General features: G+C 30.8%; 1 protein-coding gene across 15 annotated transcripts; it reads left to right on the forward strand.

Annotated features, from left to right (window-relative positions):
• Window positions 1-10591: 10591 nt before the first annotated feature.
• LOC108844064 (inactive endochitinase At2g43600) lies at window positions 10592-18011 on the forward strand. Of its 15 annotated transcripts, XR_008943150.1 has the most exons (9): window positions 10592-11095; window positions 11573-11956; window positions 12762-13077; window positions 13166-13293; window positions 13388-13479; window positions 13884-14066; window positions 14204-14365; window positions 14475-14625; window positions 14751-14935. XR_008943150.1 is itself a non-coding variant. In XM_057004526.1 (3 exons), the coding sequence occupies exons 1-3, from the start codon at window positions 10651-10653 to the stop codon at window positions 17458-17460; spliced, it is 915 nt and encodes a 304-aa protein (XP_056860506.1). In that variant the 5' UTR covers window positions 10592-10650; the 3' UTR covers window positions 17461-17652. The 15 variants fall into 15 exon arrangements, 3 of the variants coding, with proteins under 3 accessions (XP_056860506.1, XP_018472766.1, XP_018472768.1); XR_008943148.1 differs by having other exon boundaries at window positions 13884-14075; window positions 14475-14935; XR_008943147.1 differs by having other exon boundaries at window positions 14475-14935.
• Window positions 18012-19051: the final 1040 nt, after the last annotated feature.

The following is a 19051-nucleotide window of genomic DNA, read 5'->3' on the forward strand; positions in this document are numbered from 1 at the left end:
AATATAGGATCAAAGTCATAAAACGACATAACGAAATAATCCAAATTCGAAGTTAAGAGACACGGAAATAACAATGAAGTATGGTCATAATAAAACAGGTGGTTAGCCATATTTTCCTTCTTTAACTAAACAATCTCGTATCCGGACTCGAATAGTCTACTAGGGAGGTCTAATTCGTCCATGGTGATCTGCAAAAGAAAAGACGGCGGTCAATCTCGAGTCAAAGCAACATGTAAAGAATGGTATGTACATTGTAATAAATGGAATAGAAATTTGCTTGGAACATATTAATCACTATAAGCATCTCCTGAAAATTCATAGTGTAGTTGGGTCTACAACTTTAAGGGTTACTTAGTCAAATTAAGTACATTTTCGAATAGCAAAAACATATCCAGGTCGATCTATAAGTGAAATGGAATAGTGACAAATGAATTTGAAATGGTATAGTATACAATTTGTGGCAGAATACACGAAATGTCATTTCCAATAATGTCTACACAAATTTTATTGATATCATGGGAAAGAAGAACGGAAATTAGGAACCTAGTTTCCTTAGTAGAGTAACTAAACAAACTGAAATATATATACTGTGCAAAAACATGTTGCTTTATGTTGTATAACCGAAATAGAATAGTAACATATGGATACGACATGATATAGTATATCGATTTATTTCAACTAGCGAAATGACAAAGGTAAAAATTCGAATTTTTAAACAAAATTTATTTGATAACCTGTGCAGGGGAGAAGGTAAATCGAAACCTAAGATCCTAAGTAGATGAGTATACGTGGTCGGTTAAAACCATGAAACCGCTAAGTCAAAAATGAAAACAATCAAGTACCGTACAATAAAATTGACTGTCATATAGGTTGTAAACCCCAACAAATTTCAGTCGTATAAAGAAGTAGATGCGAGCTTACTTGATAACGGCGACGAGTAGCCCGTTGTAATGTGTAAATCCGCTTTTAACTAAATCTGGGTTTGACACCACTGTACGGAACTGCGAGAAGCGATGGAAGAAATTTTTGGTGAAGAACAGAGAATGGGATCCGACGAGTTTTGATAACGGTAGACGGAGATGATGAAGTTGTGTGAAGAAGACGAAACTATTCACCGTATCCAAGAAAGAAGTAAGATAAAATAATGTATTTAATTGGGTGAAAATCAAACGACCACGAAGTAAAATGAACAGTCGCCTTTTCTTCTTTTTTAAATAAAACATCAGACGGTTTCCCGGTCAGTTGAGAGGGACAATATGGCAATAATCTATAATGTGCACAGTATATATCGATAAATTAGGGCTTTTAGTTAGTGGTTGAATTATAATTTGTTTGAAGGGTGTAGAGTCTAATTTCCCTATAAAATTCTCTCACTCTAAATAGATTATGTCATAAAAAAAAACTGTTGTGCTTGGCATAGTTTACGAATCACATCTTTTCTGAATAGTCTCCTTCTCAAACAACACAACCCTTCGATAAAAAATCTCTTACCAATTTAATATATATATATATATATATATATATATATATATGTTTTATGTTTAACATCTCATTCTTTCATCTTCTTCCATACCTCTCCACCCAGATTCTTAATCTTAGTATTAATTTATTTGTTTTCCTATCTATTTCTAATCTGAAGAATATGGCTCTCCACCCCCAATCTAAAATGTGTTTACAATGATTTCTCACTGTTACTTTTCATCATAACCCTGCATTTCTTTCAAAAACCACTATCAACTTTCTTTTCTTTGGACAAACTTACGGTTTCTATCATTCATTTTTCTTATAGTTACAACACATATTATTACTATGTTTGTTCCTGTAGAGTCTAGATTGATGTTGTCTAAATAAAATGTAGAAAAAGGGTTTGTCTGTCATTCAGTAAATCTATAAAGGAAAGCACGTCAGTGATGGCATCATTTAGGTTTTTCTTATGACAATCATGGGTTGATCAAACGCAGTGTCTCTCAGTTGGAGTATGTTATTCTGGTGATGTTTCTTTTCGGCAGCCATGGTTTTCCATTGGAATGTTTAAGTCGGCATAGGTGTCACTTTTTAAACAAAGAAAACCTCCATTGCATCATAATTGGTCAGTTTATGAATTTACATTGTTTTCAACCAGGCCGGATTTTAACTGCCTGTTTTGGAGACATGCTTAGAATTTCCGAGAGAATATAAAACATTTATAAGAAATTTTATGTATATCATCCCACGAAAACATATTTAATTGTTGGTTAGAGACACACAAAAATGATATAGAAAACTAAAATTTATATATGTTCAATTCTTAACGGAATATGTAGAAACAAAAGTCAAAACACACAAAAAAAAAACACATCATACAGTCGGTTTCTTTTCTTTGTTTTAAGTTAGTTGCATCTAATTTTTTGTTAATAACCACTTATTCATCAAAAGTAGCAACTTTTGACACTTGTGTCTTTTCAAAGGTGTCGTCGCTGGCCGTGAAATGGAAATCAGTATACAAACGAAATTTAGATTATCTCAAATTCAAAATTTAATGAGTATTTCTTGGTTTATACATTTCTTGCTTTGACCTTAAAAATACATATGTTAACAATTTATTTTTTTGTTTAGTAGCACAAAATATATTTAATCTTTAACTTTTAAATTTGTCATGTTAAAAAAATATATTCCTCTGTTTCGATTTAATTGTCATTGTAGAGAAATAATTTCGTTTCAAAATAAATTTCGATTGAAATGCATTTTTTGGTGACGAACTATCTCTCCTCTCATGTTATTCGTTTTCTGTAACTTTTAATTTCTTACTTTACTATCTAAAAAATTTGTAACAATCCAAGAAAATTGGTGTCAATAAAAACAAGCAATAAAAAACACTAATGAACGTTGAAGATTGTAATGCTTTCGTAGAAAATTACATTTCTTAAATTTTTTGAATTATGTTAAAAAGGTATATAGGCGTCAGATTGTTTTCACTAAAAATAATGAAAAATAAAAAGTCAATATCTTATGAATCGGTATAGAAAAGTATAGTTGTAGTCAATCAAAATTAGATATGCATCTATCTATCTTATTAAAGCTGAAGTACAATTTCGGTGTGTTTGGATACTTGGATAAGAATTTTTTAAAAAATTGGTGTGTTTGGAAACATGGATTGTAGTCTTTAAAAATAATAATTTTGTTTGGAAACAAAGATAGTAGTATTAAACAGAAAATTAATGGGCTTAAGTCATTAAGTCTATTATAAAAGAATGTTGTCAATATATAAGAAAAATACAATACAAAATCCAATTTGAAATACCAACTCAAATTATGGTTTTTATATTTCATATTAAATTTTTTAAAATATAATATATGTAATTATTTATATGATGATACATATTAAATACTATTAATTATATGATTACTTATATGATGGTACATACAAAATACGATTAATTATATGATGAAATTATATGATATATAATAATGACTAAGGATGGGTTTTCAGACATCCATACGGGTTTGGTTCTGATTGGTTTGCGTTTCGGGTTTTCGAGGTCAAAGATTTCAGTCCTATTAGGATGTTTCTAAATTTTTGTTTGAGTTTGATTCAGATCTTTGCGAGTTTAGTTTGGGTTTGGATAACCTATTTAAATTATTTTTAAAGTTTTAAATCACTATATATTTTAAATTTCTCAAAATCTATAAATAAAGTAATATATTACCTATAAATTTAAATCACATATGTCAGAATACCTAAGCTTAACATATCAATTGGGTTGATTTAAAATTTTGGATACGGAATCAATAATTATTTTAAGTATTTTTGGTGATTTGAGTATACTTTAACTATTTCAGATATTTGTTTTTGATTATCTATATATATTTTCAAGTATTTTAAACCAATTTAAAATTATCATTCTTGATGTTTTATATACGTTAAATATAAAAATAATTAATATATAAGTATATAAATCTATTTTTAGATAAATTCAGGTACACAAATATTTCGGTTCGGATCCGATTCGGTTCTCTAACTAACAAAATTTTGAATAATTCGAATATTTAATCAATTTATGTTCATGTTTGGTACTATATTTACGGATTGGTATCAGTTCTGTTCCTCAGATTCATTTTGCCAAACCCTAATAATTACATGAAAAACAAATATCATCATATTTTTAAAAATATACATCCGCGGAGGTGTAGATATCAAAGTCTATAATCATTTATTTTAACAATAAGCCAAATAAATATGTTGATTGAAGAGCGAATAAAACAAAACTAGAGAAATACATAGTTTATCAGAGACACTTTATGTGTCGAGTTTATTAAAAAAATATTAAAATGAATAAATTCAATAATTACAAACAAATAATATATTTTATAAAAGTGAAAAATAATATCCGCGCTTTCGAAGCGCGGGTCAAAATCTAGTTGCTATTAAACCTTTAATTCAGTTTTGCCATTACTACTTTTATAAAAGTAAGAAAATAGATAGATAACTTCAACACGATCTTTTTTATCATAAGATCTTTCTTAATCATATAATCCTTATAAACGACTTTAACGATAAAATTATCAATATAATTTCTTTCATTACCATTATAAAGATTATATATACTCCAATTATGCATTAGCATTGTAACATAGTCTTACAAAAAAATATTATAATTATTTTATCTTTCAACTCTATTTTTTCAATTTGTACGAGAGATTCTCATTTAAATATTATAATGTCCAGTTATTTGAAAATGTTACAAAAAAAAATTGAGAAAGTATTAATCTAATTTTAACCGATTGTTGCTATTGTGTGTTTCAGAAAATCATATCTGCTAGACGGTTACATATAAATAAATATTAATAGATGTATAAGATATGATTGACATTCTACTTTCAACAAATATGTTTTAAACAAAAAACAAATACTTGGCAAAATGGAAATTTATCATCCTATTTTGAGAGTATATAGTTAGAATTTAATTGAATCATTGCAACTTGATTAAACACTGCAGACTTTAAAATTTCAACTAAAGAGTTGTGCAAATTGGCAAAAATCCAACACAAAAAATATTGAAACAAATAAAAAAGAAAGAAAAAAGAAAGAGAAAGAGATTCAGCATTCGAAATGGTTATAAATATATTTGGTGAAATACATAAAATGAAAATTGATTTTTGTTCATCGTATATTAGCTTTATTTTTAATAAAAACTTTTTGATGTCTCATTCTTAAAGAGATTTATTGTAACTTAAAATCTGAAAATGTTAGTTTAAAAAAAAAAACTGCACTCATGCACAATTCAGTTATTATCAATGTTTATATATTATAACAATATTGACTGCTCTCTAAATTAATATGTTTTTTTTTTGAAACTTAGGCTCACTAAATTAATATATTCATCCTTATTTTGGTGTGTTATGTAAAATTTTAACCTTAAGTATTACTGTAAAATGCCTTAAATATTATAATAGAATATTTTTGCAGTTGATGGTAAAACTATTAGTTATTTTAAAATTGCATTTATACGTTTAGTCTTATTTTGAAATTATTTTGGGATACACCAGAATCCAGATCAATTGTGTAGTTTTTGTTTATGATATTAGTTCATTACAAAATTACAATTCACTAAAATTTTAGACTTGAAACGAATTGGTAGTTTAATTTTGGTGACCAAATTTATAATAAATTAGTGGTTCTTTTCAAACATCGCAATAGAACATTTAATTTCATTTTATTTGGCGATTATATATCCGTTAGTATATATTAGATTTAGCTGTAATTACAAAGAATAACTACAAACAAAACCTTTTTATGTTTCATCATTTTCATTTCAAATATTTTGTATATAATTTTTATTTTAAATTTAATGTCTTTCTCCGCAAACTGCGGGGGTCCTTATCCTAGTATATATAGTTGCAAAATAGCAAAACAATAATACATATACTACTTGTAATAATTCGATGAAGTTCATAAATAATTATATGATCCTTTATTAAATAAGTTTTTTTTTCATTTAGAATACAAGAAATTAGTTCAGCTAAGACACATAGTAAAGCTTTTCCAATTTGTAAAAAGTTGTTATGCAGAGTGTAAACCAAAATCAAAATAATATTATAAAATAATGACTAAAACGAAATATTAAACAACTATAAAATTGTATCCGAAGGGACGATTTATAGTTTAGTGGTAGTTTTGTTTATGTTCTCGCTAAGTTTTTTTTTTTTTTTAACATACTTTTATTTCAAATACGATTACATACTTGGCTATAACCGAAGTCATACAGTTTTAAGAGTAGATTTTAAAGTGCAAAGTAGGGCTGGGCAAAAAATTCGAACCCGAAAAACCGAACCGAATCCGATCCGAAAAAGTAGCACCGAACCCGAACCGAAATTGATTAAATATCCGAACGGGTTCAAAATTTCGGTATTTAAAGAACTGAAACCGAACCCGATCCGAACCGAAATATTTTGGGTACCCGAATGTATCCGAAATAAATTTATATACTTAAATATATACATTATTTTTATATATAATGTATTAAAAATATTAAAAATATATAAGATACCTTTAAGTTTTCCAAAATACTCGTAAAATATATGCAAATAGTCAAAAATAAATATTTAAAATAGCTAAAGTATACTTAAAACACCAAAATAGTTAAATATCTATTGATTCTTTATCCAAATATTCAAAGAAAACCAATTTATATGTTAAATTAAGGTATTTTGACATATATGTTATGAAAATTTATATGTAATATATTATCTTTCTTATAGATTTTGAAAATTTAAAATATATAATGAATTTTGAAAATTTAAAAACATTTTAAATGGGTTATCCGAACCCGAACCGAACCCGCAAAGATCCGAACCGAACCCGAACCGAAATTTAGAAATATCCGAATGGGGCTGAAATCTTTGACCCCGAAAACCCGAAACCCGAATGGACTGAACCGAAACCCGAATAGGTACCCGAACGCCCAGCCCTAGTGCAAAGATCATAAATGAACAAGAAACTACCAAAGCATTACTTTGGTTGACTTTAGAGAGAGATGCAGTGTCGCTTCTACCTGAGTCTTCCACGATTACCACGTCCCCTATTTCCTCGTCCGCGAGACATGGATTGGGATTGCCATTCCATACCTTTTACAGAGGGTTTAACAGGTCTTTCTCGAAGGAGTCTTTTTCCTGAAGGTGTCAAAAGGTCTATTGGATCAGAACTTTCGTCCAAATCCAATTGGAATTCTTCTTCTCCTTCTAAAGAGGTTAAAGAGGCAAACTGATTTGAGCCCAAATCAACCTCCTGTATTCTGCTACTTTCCTTGCAAACCCCGGTTGAGGTTTGAGTGACTGAAGTTTCTGTCTGTTGCTTTGTTGGGGCAGACTCCATAGGTGGAGACTCAATCTTTTCATTGATACAAATAACTGATAGTGACTCGTACATGTTCTCCAGCACTGAAATAGTAGCTAAAGATACTAGATCATTCACATCAGTAGAATTAACCTTGTCGATCACCTCATCACAAGTGCAAGATGTATCTGTTTTTTGCATAGCTGACTTATCTGAGACAGGGGCGTGCAAAATATATTGCTGAGAGTTAGATGCTTGTACCATTGGCATTGACATAGTTTCTTTAGCTTGAGATGGGGTTGGGAAATCTGAAGGTGTTGCAACTCTGTTAGCAACATCTGCTTCCTGCGACATTCTTGTAGAGACCTCTAAAACCTTCTGAATATCGGGTGAAGCATTAACAGATGATTCAAAGACATGAGCAACTAATGAATCATTTCCTTCAGCTGCTGGAGTAGCTGCCTTATGACCAGAAATAGACAAACATCTCTTTGATTTGTGACCAAGCTGACCGCATTTCTCACAGGATGTAGGAAGCCAAGAGTATTCCACATCGATCAAAGAAAAGTTCCCTTGCTTATCCCAAGCAGCAACTTTCTTAGGAAAGGGTTTATCTAACTCAACTTCCACCATAATCTTAGCTTCTCCTAGCATAGTTGGATCTAGCCATGGTTTATAAGATAACATTGGTTCTCCTACTCCTGAAGCAATCCATTCGAATACTAAGATAGAGTATAGAGTGCTGGGGATGTTTTTAAGCGTGACCCAAAGCGGAACTGAAGTAATTTCAGGGAGGGTTAAAGATTCTGAAGAAGTCCATGGAGAAACAAACATGATACAATCATCCACATGCCATAAACTCCGCTGGAGTACAAACCTTCTAGTAGCCTCATCTGGGATGTGGAAGATATAAGAGAATTCACCTAGCTTCTTGACGAAAATCTCACATTTTCTACCCCAAAGCCTATTTAGAACAGCATAAACCAAACCACCAGGTGGCACCAAACAGCGGTAAAACTGTCCTATCACATATTCCTTATGATTTTGCAAACCATGAAGTAGGACGTGATCCGGAATCGTTACCTTAGGAGTGCCATCCTCCATATATTCTGGCACTGTTACTCGATGGAGATTCCTTGTTTGGGGATTCATTCGAGCAGCCCACGGGAACCAAATCTTATCAGTAGGGAGCTTAATTCTTTGAGTCAAGGGGTCATCAACTCGGCTACTTTGCTTCAAAACCTTTGACCTGACACCTACAGCCTGATCCTTCTTCCTACCTGAATCCTTGGTTGAGAGAGCTGGCCATTCAGAGTTTTCCACAGTAGTATTATGAAGATCCATTATAAAAGACCCTACAGCTCCAGCTATGACCAGTGGCTTGGTCCAAGCACCCTGCAATTGAGGTGTAGAGGAAGTAGAACCCGCAAGCTCTGGAGAAGCGGATTCTGAGATCAATCGACCAACCTCCGTAGATGTTTGAGCACAATCCATTTGAGGAAAGTCGGACGTTTCCACCGAAGGAGCTGCCAGACACTTGTCGGAGTTCAACAAATCGACCGACATCTTCTCCGGAGGTAACCTAGTTCCATTGATTTCTGAACTTGGGTTTTCAGAGGCCATGGCTCATAGACCGCTTGAGATGTGAGAGGAGAGGATTGAGAGAGCTTTCCACCTGTGAGTTACCACATGGATTCATCAAACTTGGCATTATAAAAAGCCAATTAAAAAAAACTTGGTATTATAATGCTAATAACTGAATAATAATAGAAAAAGAAGAAGCATGCAACATGGGGAGAACATGCAAGGATGAAAAGCAAGAAAATGTGTACAAATAAGGTGATTCAAATACCTTTATTTATGCTATCCCAGTCATCCACCAAGTCACCAACCCATATCCAATATATATAGTAATCATAATTCAAGCATAGAATGTGGTTGAGAGAGAGACTTTAATATTTTGTCCAAATTTTACCCCAAAAAGGGTTGAGGGATACGGTTACTAAAAATAGCAGCCTAAATTAGGGTGAAAACTATATATTGCTTAAATAATCAAACTGAATCAATAACACTAAACTTTCGTGCTAGATTGTAATCCAGATGCCGAGATGTAGTTTATGTTTTTACTGATGTTTGATTTAATTAATCTTTATAGATGATGGCAACATCCAGTTCTTCATAATTATATTGTCAGGTACTACATCTAGCTAGTGAGCATTATTGATATCCACTACTGGCGAAAGTTTTTTTTGTTGGTATAAAGGTACTGTTATAGTATTACTTATAAAAGAGGAATTTTTAAATAAGTTAAATAACCTTAAACAAAAGGGCTATATTAAGAGTTATTTTTAGGTTCACCTCCTAGAGTGAACCTCAAGGTTCACCAACCAATAGTGTTTGAGTATTTGATATTTGACATCTTTTAAAAAAGAAAACAAAATTTAATTTCCAAACTATATTGTATTTTAAAAATAGAAAATATAAATACATAAAAAATGATAATAGTTACAAAAAAATAAATTAATTAATATTATTAAGTTTTTAGTAAAATATTAAACCCTATACCCTAAATCCTACACCCTAAAATCTTAAGTAAATCCTGAACCCAAAAATTTTAGATAAACCTAAACCTTTTTATAAATCCTAAACCCTAAATCACATATATTAAAAACTAAATCATAAAACACTAAATCCTAAATCCTAATCACTAAACCCTAAACTCTTGGGTAAACCCCGAACCCTTGGATAAATCATAAACTCAAACATTATATATTGGTCGGTGAACCTACAGGTTCATGAATTATCCAAGGGTTCGGGGTTTACCCAAATATTTAGGGTTTAGTGATTAGAATTTAGGATTTACAGTTTTTCTGATTTAGGTTTTAATATTTATTATTTAGGGTTTAAGATTTATCAAAAGGCTTAGGATTTACCTAAAATTTCCGGGTTTAAGATTTAGGGTATATGTTTTAGGATTTAGGGTATATGATTTAGTATTTCAGTGAAGGCTTAATAATATTAATTTATTTATTTTTTGTAACTATTACTATTTTTTATGTATTTAATATTTTTATTTTAATCTAATTTGAAAATTCAATTATGTTTCCTTTTTTAAAAGATATCAAATATCAAATACTTAAAGATTATTGGTTGGTGAACCTAAAGGTTCACCCTAGGGGTGAATCCAAGAATAAGTCATATATTAATGGTAAAGAAAAAATTAATGAATTTCACACGTACCCGACCAATTTTGCACTACAAATAGATTCACAAACCAGTCTGTTTTCTTCACATTCCAACTAACTCCATCATAAGGCCAACACCAAAAGAAGAAAAAAATGTGGAACCCAAAAGCAACTGTTGAAAACGCTCTCATTCTTTTACTCCTCACGTTATCCGTCATGGCTAAAACCGTGTTCTCTCAGAATTGCCAAAACACCGGGTGTCCAGGCCTCAAGGAGTGTTGCAGCTCGTGGGGTTCCTGTGGAATCAAAGATGACCAGTGTGGCTTTTGGTGCTTTAGTGGCCCTTGCAATCTCACAAACAAATCATATGGATTCAACTACAACGTCAGTGCCGGTCCACGCGGTCCAATAGAGAGCATTGTCACACCATCGTTGTTCAAACGCATCATGAGCAAAGTAGGAAACAACTGCCCGGCAAAAGGGTTCTACACTCACCACGCTTTTATCTCGGCGGTTAAATCGTTCCAAGCCTATAAACGAACGGTGGCTAAGCGCGAGGTCGCAGCCATATTGACTCATTTCGCTCACGGATCTGAAGGTAAGCCACTATACTAGCTAAGGACACAACTGCTGCTTTCATGATATTTGAATCCTTTTTTTGTTTACCAAAAAAAAAACTGTTTTCATGACATCTACTTTATCCATGGCCACCGTAAAATTTACAAACTGTGGCTGTGTTTAAAGAATCTTGACCAAAAACACATTTTTGTTGTGAACATAAACCAATTAAACAAGAAAGCAAAAACACATATGAGAGAAATTACGATTGAAACAAATATCCGTTTAAGGTTTATTTCTTGATACAATTTTTTAAACTCCATATTTATATAACGGTATTCATTTTTCTCTTTATGGAGAACATTTTTATCTTATAAAAACAGTTTTCTTAATCCTAAAAGATATATCGTACCAAAGGTGTGTGATTTTTTACTGTGTACCAAACTTTAACTTGCTCTAAAATCAACAATTTTGTAATGCGAGGACGTACTAATAAGATGTATTGTGTTAACTCAAGGCTTTTGTTACAAAGAAGATAAAGCGAGAGGGAAGTACTGTTCTCCGAGCAAGAAGTACCCTTGTGAACCAGGAAAGCAATACTATGGTCGTGGTCCGCTTCAATCAATCAGATGGAACGAGTACTATGGTGCAGCCAGCATATTCCTTAGGTTGCCTCTTTTGAAAGATCCGGATAGGGTGGCTCAGAGCCCGGAAGTGGCTTTCAAATTGGCATTGTGGTTCTGGACCACAAATGTGCGTCCAGCTTTGTACCTAGGATTTGGAGAATCCTCGAAGAGAGTTGACGGTCGACTATGCGATAACTTACATCCTAACGATACTAAGAATCTGGTTAACCAATACGTGAACTTGTGCAAGATCCTTGAGATTACTCCTGATGAAGGTCTGTATTGTTAAAATAATATACTAGGATAAGAACTGCGCCTTGCGTAGGGTGATGTATTAAAGCGCAAGTTGATGCATAACGAAAAAGATAAATAATATTTATATGAAAACATATATTATATTTGATAGATCAATACATACATATATAATCATACTATAATCACTCCGTAAATCCAACATATTACTAAGGGTGTTTAATCCGGTAAAATCGAACGAATTAAAACCAAACCAAAATAGAAAAAGTGGTTGCATTTGGTAGTACAGAATAAATTGAATGTATATTATTTTTAAGAAACTGCAATATATGAATATGGTTTGGTATTTTAACCATTCCAACCGAATAAACTAAAGAAACTGATTAATTAAAATATATAAGTATAATTATCTATGAATTTTATAATAAAACTAATAATATATACATAAATTATTATATATGATATTCATAACTAAAATGTATTTTAATAACTTTTTATTTTTATGATAAAAGTTATGATAAAATATAGTTATTTAACAAAATTATTATATTATTATTTTATTTCTTTTATTAAATAAAACATAAAATATTATATTTAAAGTTAGAATAAGATATATATATATTAATAAATCTAATTTCTAATCATATAAACTGAAATTTATTATAAAAGATATATATAGTTATAGGTTTATTTTGTAAAACCAAATAAATCAAAAACTGATAGTATGTATACCGAACCAAACCAAATTAGATATGGTTTATAGCTAATTTTAAAAACCAAAATCTATTACTATAAAAGATGGTTTTTTCTCTCATGTCGACACGTCAGATGCCAGGTCAGAAATTAGTGCATTCTGGAGGCGACACCTGTCCGCTTTAATGAAACGTTGTGCTTCGACTCGGGCTTCTATCATTACAGGCCGATATGGGCTTAGCTTTGTACGTTAAGGTCCTGCGAACAAAAGCGCGAACCCTAATTGACTCCTTGGTTCATCTGAGTTCGATTTCGGCGGCAACCACGACGATCGATTGTTCTCTATCTCTCTGTAACCCTGATTTGATTCCGTGAGTCACTCTATGTTCTTCAGTCTTCTACGTTTGACGGCGTCGGTGACTCTCCACCATCTTCACGAATCTGAAACGGAGTGCGTTATCTTTTTTTTATGTATTTATTCTCATCAATTCAGACGCCCACTTTGGGGTCTTCAATGCGTCGTTCTTATCTCCCTCTAGGTCCTATTGAATGGAGATCCTCCGGTTTCTTTGCTAAGCTTATTTGTTGTAAAGATATCGTCCTCTTCCCTCAGATGAGACTCATGCTTTTAGAATCTCTATCTCACACGATCCTAGCCATACTGACTGTAATGACGATTTTCTAAATCTACTTTTCCGATCCGGAGGTGGGCATTACAAGGTCATGTATGATGTCTTAATCTTCTTATACTTTTACAACAGGTTCCAATTGTTGTTGGAGGAGGAAACATATTTCGTGGATACACCTGGGCTGGGTGCAGTGGCCTTGACCGTTTCTCTGCTGATTATATCAGGTATAATATCCATTCTTGACTTTCCGGTGCCAGATGAATTTGTTTTTTTTTTCGTAGAGTTTCATCAGTGGTGATCATCATGAATTTTAGGTTCATCTCTTAGGAATCGGGTTATCATCTTCTAGATTATACATAATTTATTTCATTCCAAAAGGCATACTCTATATCTTATCATTGTTTTGTGATTTTAATCATGTAATTTTTGGTTCAAATTGATGATTTATACATTCAGCAAGTATTTTTTTTATAGTTTAAATAGTTTTTCTTCAAGTTAGGTTGTGCTTTCAATTGTTGCTTTACGATCTAAGGTTAAGGATGTGTCTTAACTTTCATATTTCTATGCTTTTCACTGCAAAGCTGCTGCAGCGCTTCGACCATCAAGATATGTGTTTTGTATGTTTCAGGTAATGGGTTAACTGCAAGTATAGCAGCATTTTGAATTGAGGTTTTTCAATTCTATCTGATAAATCTGAAAACAATCCGGTTAGTGAAGAAGCTTCAAGTGTAACATGAAAAGATGATTTGAGATGGTAGATGAAGCCGATGAGCTATCTGTTGCAAGAAACAAAATTTTTGCTGATATAAAGGTATGAAGGGTAAGAGACGCCACCTCTTTTTTGTTTATTGCTTTCCTGAATTTCGTGGCTCTTCTCATTGTTATGTATGCATGCAATAATCTACACAACATAGGTTATTTCATATCCCTAGAATTTCTTTTTCTCAGGAGAGGAACTAAAATAGATGGCTGCCAGAGATGTGGCTCATTGGAACTTTCTCGCTAAAGAACTCTCCCGTTTAATAAGTGGGTTGGGTGTTTCATCTTTCGGTGAGCTGAAAACACTGGGCAATACACAGAAGATGACCCAACGTTCAGTTTCCATGGCAGGTGCTTCAGTTCTATGTTCTATATGTTCTTAGATCACTAACTTCTGCAATTGATGATAGCAATATTGGATTCAAAAAGAACATAACATGAGGAACAAATTATTATGCAGACAATAAACATGGTATTAGAGCTTCTTTGGCAAGAACCTAGCCTGCGTTGCAACTAGATCATACTGAAGCTACAACTCTGTCCACTGTAATCCTCGGTGATCATGCCATATGGGTCTCTCCTCCGTCCCCTCTTTTCCTGGGAACTCAGAGGTTCTTATCTCTTATTGAGGCTTTCTTTGTTCTGTCAGAAAATTTAAGGCTTGCTAATATTACAGCAGTTTGTTTGATTTGAAACTGTTACTTTTAAGCTTCAAAGATTCATGGTATCATAACAGATTGAACGCATGGGAAGCATGGTCGATGTGTACGTTCCTAAGATAAAAGATAAAAAAATTAGCCATTCTCTTAGAGGTTCTTATCTCTTATTGAGGTTTTCTTTGTTCTGTCAAAAAATTTAAAGCCTGCTAATATTACAGCAGTTTGTTTGATTTGAAACTGGTACTTTTAAGCTTCAAAGATTCATGGTATCGTAACAGATTGAATGCATGAGAAGCATAAGTTCCTGAGATAAGAGATAAAAAATTAGCCATTCTTTAGTAGATAGTAAGTAATCTTGCCAAAACAAAGTGACGATATATAAATTGAATAGTCAAGCTTAGTGATGGATCGAAAGCACCAAAATCACTGAAGCTCCTGTAAGGTATAAACTAAGGTACAAAACGTTTTACCAAATCTCGAATGATGTAAACGATTGGGCCACAAAATCTATGTTACGAAGTCCCTCAATAACCATAGACAATCAAACAATCCATGTTATAGTGGACGTTAAAAACGTAGTTATTAACAATTATCACAATTAGCATAAATGTAGTAGCATTATGATTACGTCTACGTTTACTATGCATTGGCATCGTGGGAAAATGACAATAAACAAAATCCATATATACACCATAAATTATTCTAACATAATTACAGATCCAAACACATAATAGACATAGTAAAAAAATAACAAAGCAACTGAATTGTACATCCATAATATTGTTAAGTAAAAATAATAGTTCACATTTTCTGTTCGAAAACACTATATATTAATAAAAATTCAAACAGTGTTATCTTTCAGTAAACTATAATTGTTCTTAAAAATAAAATGCACCTATTAAATTCAAAATCTAAATAATTAATTAGTTTTATATGGTATATGCTTTACTATAAATGATATATATTATTCGTATTCGTATGTCTTTGTAATCATTTGTATTATGTTATAAATATTTAAACGTTAATAATAAATTTCAATGGAAATTTAGCGGTTTCTAAATTTCAATGTAGAGCCACCCCGAATAAATAATATATATTTAATTATCATGATAGCAGAGTTTATCAAAAACAAATACATAATTAAACTAATATTTATATTTTAAAATAATTTAAATTTATATTAAATATTTATTCTAACAATTTCAATTATTTTTGAATCAACATCCCGCCCGTAGGGCGGTGCGACCCTAGTGCCAAATAAACGAACCGAAACAGACAAAAATCCGAATTCAACAGGCCGAAGCTTTTCAATAGTTTGTCCAAGAACATAAAATTTGGTTATTTATGGGCCAGAAAATAATTTAATTGACTTGGACACGATAACAGAAAAAAAATATTTTCTATTAATACATATAGAATCTTTATACCTTTCAAATTAATTATTCGATCATTTTCCTAAAATGCTAATTATGTACAAACTTGTCTATCAAGTATAGTTAAACTCTAGCATATGCTGTTACTGGTTTAGCTGTACAAACTTTTGTTGGTTTGTTTCTGTTTTTCATGTTAGTATATCATTTTTAATATTATTAAGTATGAAATAAAAACTTAAGATTAAAAATAAAATTTCATAAATAAAAAATTCAACTCTAAAATGAGTAATAGATAAGATTACTCCATAAATAGAGTAATAGATAAGATTACTCTATAAATAGAGTAATCCTTAATATTATTTCATTTAGGAGTTTAATACAAAGTAGAGTTGGAGAAGATTTTATTCAAAAATGGAATTTAGAGTTAAAAATGAAGTAGGATTGGAGATGCTCTTATGTGTAAATGTGTAATACACGTATATGTCTAAATTTGGAATCACGCGTATATAAATAGAGAGAATTAATCTTCTTGATGTTTCTGACAACAGAGTAACTTACTCAAAATTAACAAATTATATAATCGAAAACATTTTATGATGATACAAGCCATCTTTACGGGTGTTTTTTACACCAATTACTAAAAGTATATGGTTCCATTATATATACAGCTCTACATCGTTCTAGAAATGCAAAACCAAGTTACAAATGTACAATTCTAAATTGAGTAAAAGTTTATATGTAGAAGTTTCAATAGCGGATGTGAAAGATATAAAAGATAATATTCAAGATTTTAAAAGTTATATTTCTCCAAATATATAAAATTTATTATTTAATAATCGTCTCATTCCGCGCAAAACATGAATCTTAACCTAGTTATAAATTATTAGTATATCCCGCATTTCAATGATTTGTCATGCAATCTATAAATTTGTGTGATTATTTTGCTACTATAATGTAGTATAAGATGTCAAGATAATTAACTATATAATAATTTTGATTTATAAGTCATATATGTTATTTTTAGCAAAAAAAATCATATATGTTATTTACTAAATTTAATAATAATTCAGCTCACCACATGATATTTCTATGTTTTTTAATGACGTTTTGGGCTGAAATTTTAAAAATAAACAAAAAACTATAAATCAAAATTAATTTTAGAGTGCTGACAAAATAAATTAGATTATGAGTTATCTATTTAACTGTAGTACATTTTTAAAACATTATACCAAGTATATATACTGCCAATCATCTAAAAGTAATTCATAAATTGTTTTTACTTACAAGTTTATGCTTGTGTTCAAATACATGACACAATAAATATACAGAAGATGATGTAGATGAACTCGAGGAGGTAGACTCATTAAACCATCTCTTAAAGGTACAGAGTTTAAATAGACAGAGGAAAAGGTAAACGGGGACGAGGTCGTGGTCCTAAACACTAGAACCACCATCATTGCCTTCGTCAACCTTCTTCAACTATTCTGCCATGTTATATACATCTCTCAATTACTATTGTCTTATTTTCTCACTACTTTGAAATCTAAATTTCTTTGGTCACATGTGTGAATCATTTGTATCAAACTTTTGAATTTTAATAGAAAGCCCTTTTATAAAAAAAAGGATGTAGATGAACTATAACTTTTTGTAATACAAAAAGTACAATAAATTTTTGTCTTAATTAAGAGACTATAATACATCTTTGATTAAGCACTAATTTCTTTATTCGCTTAAAAACAGGTACTTTGCAAGTGGTGATGAATAGCCGATAACTTTGAATTTTCTGTATTCGCTGATACCTGTGGGAGACCATCCTAGAAGAAAAATAATTGCAGAGAGTATAAATTATCAACAGGATCTGTTGACGAAAAAAATTATTGCACATAGACTCGAAGAACCAGTTAATGTGTATGTGTACTATGTGAAACTATAAATGATAATGTATATACGATAGGTCTCCGAAATAAAAGATGATTTTTTTTCTTGAAAGAATGAGTTAGTAATTGCAGATACCCCATCTTTTTTTTTTTTGGTCAACAATGCAGATATCCCATCTTTTTTTTTTTTGTCAACTGGTCAATTTTAGACCTTTAATCCTCAAACTGAGGTAAGTAGGAGTCGAACTCCAGACGTCAGGGCCCGAAGGCAGAGCTCAGCAGCCACTTGGCTACGAACAACCCGACGCAGATATCCCATCTAAGAGCACTCTTATTGCAAGAAGTTCTCAAAATAAGGTTTCTAATAATATTCGTTTCTATCTCAAATAAAAACATTTATCTATTAAAATATATGTAATGATCTATTTCAAGTGTGATTTTCTATCTATACTATTATTTGCGAAGTGATTTTTCGCAACAGAGCTCTCACGTTAAAAGTTGAAGTGGTTAATATCGATATTACCCTTAATGAATAAAATATATAATTAAGCTAAAAATAAAAACGAATTTGAAATAAATTATTTTTTATTTAACATCTATATTATAAGAGTTTGGATAATTCTTACTATTATTAATTTTAAATTTATTTTTATATATTGTGTTGTAATCCGAAAAAACTTTTAATAAAAAATTCAAAAATTAAAAAAAGACACATATTATTCAAGTAAAATTCTTAATTTATATAATAAAAAAAATATTAAGTGATTTTTAAGATTTATTTATTAATAATGAATATAATGAATGAACATTTTTAAAGTTGTAATACGTAAGAATTTTCAAATGAAAAAAAAAATTATGATTTATAACTATACTATTTTTATTAGTAATGCATTTATTAATAAATAATTATAAAATGTTTTTGTCCCCATAGGCGGACAAAACACCTAGGACGGGGAATCCATTAGATAGAGCAATTAGGAACTGACGTCATCTGATAATGGTCTAAATCATTAAAATTATTTATTAAAAACGAATTTAATTAATTTTATAATCATCTTTATCTAAAAAATTATATATTGTGTTACCCAAAAATATTTTATATCATAATATTTTAAAAGTAAATATAAA

Source organism: Raphanus sativus, chromosome 3, assembly GCF_000801105.2.
Source record: "Raphanus sativus cultivar WK10039 chromosome 3, ASM80110v3, whole genome shotgun sequence".
Lineage (NCBI taxonomy): Eukaryota > Viridiplantae > Streptophyta > Magnoliopsida > Brassicales > Brassicaceae > Raphanus > Raphanus sativus.